This window comes from Spinacia oleracea, chromosome 2, assembly GCF_020520425.1.
Source record: "Spinacia oleracea cultivar Varoflay chromosome 2, BTI_SOV_V1, whole genome shotgun sequence".
In the NCBI taxonomy this organism is placed as follows: Eukaryota; Viridiplantae; Streptophyta; class Magnoliopsida; order Caryophyllales; family Amaranthaceae; genus Spinacia; species Spinacia oleracea.
The window spans coordinates 90,949,297-90,955,410 of NC_079488.1; the positions used below are offsets into that span (position 1 = coordinate 90,949,297).

General features: G+C 38.2%; 1 protein-coding gene across 2 annotated transcripts; it reads left to right on the forward strand.

The window, feature by feature from the left end:
- The first annotated feature begins 274 nt into the window (after nt 1-274).
- Nucleotides 275-5,142, forward strand: LOC110806210 (uncharacterized). 2 transcript variants are annotated; one of them, XM_022011848.2, is made up of 3 exons: nt 275-1,827; nt 4,144-4,423; nt 4,532-5,142. In XM_022011848.2, exons 1-3 carry the CDS (start codon nt 653-655, stop codon nt 4,712-4,714), a joined length of 1,638 nt encoding a protein of 545 aa, XP_021867540.1. In that variant the 5' UTR covers nt 275-652; the 3' UTR covers nt 4,715-5,142. The 2 variants fall into 2 exon arrangements, with proteins under 2 accessions (XP_021867540.1, XP_021867541.1); XM_022011849.2 differs by having other exon boundaries at nt 277-1,827; nt 4,162-4,423.
- The last annotated feature ends 972 nt before the right edge of the window (nt 5,143-6,114 follow it).

Consider the following 6,114-nt stretch of genomic DNA (forward strand, 5'->3'; position numbering starts at 1 on the left):
AAATTGACCTAGGCATCATCATAAGTTCATAACTCATTGGTCAAGGAGTGCAATAGAAAATGTAGCAAAAACTTGTACATAATTTGACCAAACACTTCGCTCATTCTAGATCATCAATTCTTGCATAATTAGCAAAATATTGATCAACTTGGACAATAAAATAAACTTATACTATAAGTTGACACGTGTCACTCAAGTAATAGATAGATGGCAAAATAGTAAATAGATGAAAAGACCAAGTACAAGACTAGGAAAAAGAAATGGCATCCATTCCCAACATGAGCATGACCTCTGATTTCAAAAAATACCCAAAAAAATATTGCACTGATTTTCTCTCTCTACCTCTCTTTCTCTCTCTAAAATTAGGAAGAACTGAACGAAGAAAGCGCAGATAATAATTTCTTTCCCCCAAAAACGGCATCATATCCCTTTACCCTCCTTACCACTGAGCTTCAAATTTCATCCCTCCCAAAACACAAAAACTAAAAAATAAAAAAACTAAAAAAATTAGTAAGAACAAAAGTAATAATTTTTACAAGAAAAGAAAGAAATTTTGGAAGTAGTAGTGAAGAACTTTTAGAAAGTTTTTTTTTTTTTTCGTAGATTTTTTTCCTGGGGTTTGTGTAATTTCTGGGTTTGATTCCATATGTAAATGCATCAGAAAAAATCTGAAGTTCAGATCGGAAAAGAAAGCAGTGGCATCTCTTCCGATTTCAACCCAAGTCCACCATCTTTTTTTCCATCTTTAATCACCCAAAAACACCCAAATTTTGGCAATTTTAACCATTTTAATCATCAAATTATTGAGTTTCAATCAAACCCACCTCTCAGTTCTTCAATAGGTCCAATTTCTGGTGTTTTGGATCCAATTTTAGTGAAGAATGATCCCAATTTTGGGTCAATTCCATCACCTTCATCTTCAGCATCAACACCTAAAAACCCCCTTTTGTCAACTCCCCATAAGAGGCCTTTGATGAACCCAACTCAATCCCTTGTTAAGTCCCCTACTTTACCTTCATCTCTTAGCAATTACCCTTTTTCTTCAACACCCACATCGGATATCAAGTATTTTACGGTGAATTCACGGTGTGCATCATTGTTATTGGTGGTTTCAACAGCGAAATCGGCTGCGTTTCGGTTAATCCGCCGGTGTCGCCACCTTCGCCGGCTTCGGGTTCACCTGCGCCTGCTGCTTTTGCTTGCCTTGCCCTTTTTTTACTTCTTGGTATCACATCCTAGTCACTCTTTCATTCTTGATTTTCTTTCTGCATTTGCATTTTCTGCTGCTCTTTTGTTCTCCCTTAACCTTGCCTTACCTAGACTCCCCTCAATTAGGGTGTTCCTTAATCGCTCATTCCCTTTCCCTATCAAGTTATCGTCACCTTCAGCCGCTTCCAGGCCTTTGCCGGTGTTTTGGTCAATTGGTTCTAGGTCAAAAGTTGAGAAGAAAGTTAGCTCAGGATGTTGGGTTCAAGTTTATAGCAATGGAGATGTATATGAGGGTGAATTTCATAAGGGCAAGTGTTCTGGTAGTGGGGTGTATTATTACTATATGAGTGGGAGGTATGAAGGAGATTGGATTGATGGGAAATATGATGGACATGGAGTGGAAACATGGGCTCGAGGGAGCCGGTATCGAGGACAGTATAGGCAGGGTCTTAGACATGGTTTTGGAGTGTATAGGTTTTATACAGGGGATGTATATGCAGGCGAGTGGTCTAATGGGCAGAGCCATGGTTGTGGGAAACATACTTGCGAGGATGGTAGCCGATATGTTGGTGAATTCAAGTGGGGCGTTAAGCATGGGCTTGGTCACTACCATTTTAGGTAATTTCATGACATCCTTGTACAAGTTTTGCTATTTAATGAGAATCTTTTTTGTTTATAAGATTAGTTTTGGAATTGTTGGTTTGTCGTGGAATCATTTCATGCTTGTTTTGTACATGTTTTTAATGGTATTTGTTGGTTTTGATCCCGTAATTGGATTATGGTATTTGGATTATGCTAATACTCAGTTATTTAGTTTGTTTGGACATTTATGATAATCCTGTATTTAGAATTTGGATAACATTATTTGTTTTGACAAGCTTACATTGAGAACACAACAACTGTTTGTCTTTAGCTGTATTGATATGGCATGAAGCTCTTCAGCTTGTAAGTGAATGAGGTAAGAAGGGTCAGATAGTTGTTATCTTTTGGTGATTCTGATGTAGGACTATCTTTTCGTATCGCGTAGGAACATTTGTCCATCAAAGAGACATGGCATTACTTATAGTTGCTTTGAAAGTAAAATTTGTTTCTTTAAATGCACTTTGCTCTTGTTGCACTATAACCATGGTGATAGAGATCTTAGCCAATTCCCAGTGATTGCTCCATTAGATAGTAGTTTCTATGGTTAAACCGAGCTTAATTCTTGTAGTATGTAGGCCCGTAGGGAACTGTTGAATTGAGTGAACTTTCTGCTTTATTGTGTTTACAGTGCTTTATCTTCCAGATAGGGGGATTTTCACACAGAAATTAGTGTGAAAATCATGTTATGATAAAAAAAATACTAGACAAGTCAACTGAATAGTTGTTCATACTTCAGTAATCTAAGTCCTGAAGTTTTCAAAGATTTTCGTGGTTTGTGAAGCATTTTAAGTTCATTCTACAATACCACTAAAAGGAGTTATCAATTTGTAGGTTAGCGCCTTGAGGTGTGTAGAGGTTGGTCTGCAATCAAGTAAGGAGTAGTATTTAAATGTGGGGTTAAGAATCTTAAGATCATTTGATGGAGTTGGTCTGCCAGGATTTGGTGGGGCTGTTGCTGACCAAATATATAGTGTTCCCCAAAACCTAATTGTTCATTATTGTATGAAATTTTTATGTAATGGAGTTGGTTTGAGGAAACTGGGACCCAGTATGAGCGGCAGCAGCTTATTTGTTAGTTATTGATTATCTGGTGCAATGTTATCATGTATATTGTGTTGTAGAAGCCCTGTTATTATCCCTAGTTTCAGGTACTACCAGTAAGGGCAGTACCACAGTCCACTGTATTTTCTCAGTAGCTATCACTCTATCAGTGTTGGTGCTTGCTCTGACACTTCATTCACCTTCTGTAACTCTACTTAATTATGTAATCCGTACTTGAATAAATCCAACAACTCAACAAGGGTATGGATCTGGTGATTGATTACCTAGTCCATGGTATGAATAAGTTCAAGATACTTGGACTGGATTTAAAGGATACACAACGTCTTGGGTTTTTTTAAAGACAAGTCAATGTCCAATATAAACTGAAGCATTTTCTCCTCTGAAAGACAAAACAAAGTATTGAGTTCCCTGTTATAGTCTCAGATACTTAGTACTTTATACATCCTATTCATCATCAAGTGATTAAACGAAATATTTAGTTCCCTTATGAGGGACCAAGATTGCTCGTTTTTTCTATTTTACCCTTACATTGGTTCCGTTTCACACTTTTGGTAAAGTAGGAAAATACGGAAAAATTATTTTCATACATCTGTAGACTTCACAATTTTAGTAATGTACTTCATATGATTCAAGTAAGATTGAGCAATAAGAGTTTTGTTCTGATAGTGTAGTATATCTTACCTCTACTGATTTCCTTAAATGGCAACCTATCAGCCCTACTATCCCCCCCTACCCCCTAAAAAAGTCTGGGATGCATAGCAAATATGATTGACTATAGTGATCCTAAACCGTGATACAACCCAAATACTCTCTCGGTAGCTTTTACTTGACTCATTTGGAAATCTGGACAATAGTCTCTCTTCTTGGGTATATTTCAAATAGCAGAAGTTGAGTGCATTATTGGTTGGACAGAAAAAGATGAAGGGAAGTTGCATAGAGATTTTATTTTTCCACCTTATTTGCTCCAATCAGTGGTTTTAACTTCCTATCATGATTTTTGGAATATGATTGTCACTCGTTTCTTCTTTTCTTGCTCTCTTTTAATTTTAATGTGCGGATATATTGAGATCTCAATGTATGATATTGCAATCAAGGTCAATATAAAGTGGCTATATATTGTTGTGAATTGTGATAATTGCTGTATCCAGATGATCGAGGTACTTTCTCTAGATGTTTGCAAATCTTATGTAGTACGTTATTCAACTACAGAGTATGACATGACAATTTTAGTCTGTGGTTATCTTCCAGGAATGGGGACACATATGCTGGAGAGTACTTTGCAGACAAAATGCATGGGTTTGGAGTGTATAAATTTGCGAATGGGCATCGGTATGAAGGAGCGTGGCATGAAGGTAGAAGGCAAGGTCTTGGAATGTACACATTTAGGAATGGAGAAACCCAAGCAGGCCATTGGAATAATGGAATACTTGATGTCCCAAGCACACAAAACGCGACGTGTCCTGTATCTCCAGTTGCTGTTAATCATTCCAAAGTACTAAATGCGGTTCAGGTAACCTAGCAACATAAAAACTCATTGCATGCTCTACTTTTGGCTGTTGAGAAAGAATACTTGATGGTTTGTTCTTTATAGTAACCATTAATTCTTTTATGTGTTCAGGAAGCAAGACGAGCAGCAGAGAAAGCATATGATGTTGCCAAGGTTGATGAGAGGGTAAATAGAGCTGTGACTGCTGCTAACCGAGCAGCTAACGCTGCGAGAGTAGCAGCAGTAAAAGCTGTTCAGAAGCAAATGCATCATGACATAAAGCATGACCACCAAACTCCTGCTCCAATTGTGTGACCATTGATTATCATCAGTTTTCTTTGGAAGACGTAGCAGCTGAGCTGAGTAAGTGAGTGATTATCATATCGATGCTCTCCACTTGTGTGATCGGCTTTAGCATCTTGCCTTAGTTTGAGAGGGTTAAACCCGTATCGCTTAAAATAGAGAAATACACTCACTTGTAGTTGAAACAAAAGTAAGTCGGTCTTAATTTTTGTCATGTTATTTCCCATTAAGCTTCCTCTTTCGGAAGAAGATATGGGTGCTGTGTTTAGTTTTGCCCTTTTGTGGTTTCAATTTGTATAAAAGAAAAGTCAGGTGTAATAGGAGCTGGTGCTTAGGTCAAAACCTTAATCCGGCCGGTGTTGTTGAAATGAAAAATCTAGAGAAAGTTCATGTAACCAACCCTTTTTGTTAGTCTAAAGTTGAGATAATATCATTTATTAGCGGATAAGCCTTTTATTTGAAGCAATGAAAACGTACACTTGATGTGCTCTTTTTCTTATTCCAATTGACCTAGGTGGATGCATTTTTGTTTAAACACTTGAGATGTTTGACCAAAGTAAGGAATTGGCAATATACATGATTTATTCGTGCACGGTTTCAATCATTCTCAGAGTTTCTTGTCAATACGCCTAACTAAAACATTCCCATACCCTTTATTCGCTACCAATACGATAATCACGCTACTGTCTATCCTCAGTCAATGGACATTAAGGAAATCAATGTACTAAATTGTAATTAGACAGGAAAGCAAGCACATTACTACTGGCCACGATTCATTGAGACCAAACCAAACGTCATTACTCATTAGGCAGGAGAGCAAGAGAAGCACATTACTCCCAGGAAATAGCAGAAGAACTGTCTTGATATATCCTTGTTTGTTTTCTTCTAATATCACCGCCTGCTTTTGGTCGTCTGGTAGGACCTCATTCATTTTGAAATTGATAATATTATCCATCCAAGTAGACATTCTGTCTAGAACTTCCGCCTCGATCTGCTCAATGCTCTTCTGGTCCTTCACTTCCCAGAATACATGACATGGGGTGTCACAGGAGGCCGAACTGGCGAGTTTGGACAATGCATCAGCCTGATTATTCTCTGATCGAGGAACCTGTTTTACCTCGAAGCTCTCCAAATGTTCTACTTCTTGGTGAACGACATTCATGTACTTGACCATTGTAGGATCCGTTGCTTCATAATATCCGTTTACCTGACTAACTACGAGCTGAGGGTCGGGCAGTGCAAAATTTCCTCGGCCTGACTAACTACGAGCTGAGGGTCGGGCAGTGCAAAATTTCCTCGGCTCCTGCCGCCTTGCACATTTTGATGCCATGGAGTAATGCTTCATATTCAGCTTCATTGTTTGACGCTTGAAGTTTAAAGCGTATTGCATACTCGTAGGTGTCACCCTCGGG

Bases quoted from the DNA above. Each gene is read 5' to 3' on its own strand.
- LOC110806210 (XM_022011848.2), top strand. From the start codon at position 653: ATGCATCAGAAAAAATCTGAAGTTCAGATCGGAAAAGAAAGCAGTGGC. The intron at 1,828-4,143 runs GTAATTTCATGA...TGACAATTTTAG, and splicing joins CTTGGTCACTACCATTTTAG to TCTGTGGTTATCTTCCAGGA. The intron at 4,424-4,531 runs GTAACCTAGCAA...TTATGTGTTCAG, and splicing joins AAGTACTAAATGCGGTTCAG to GAAGCAAGACGAGCAGCAGA.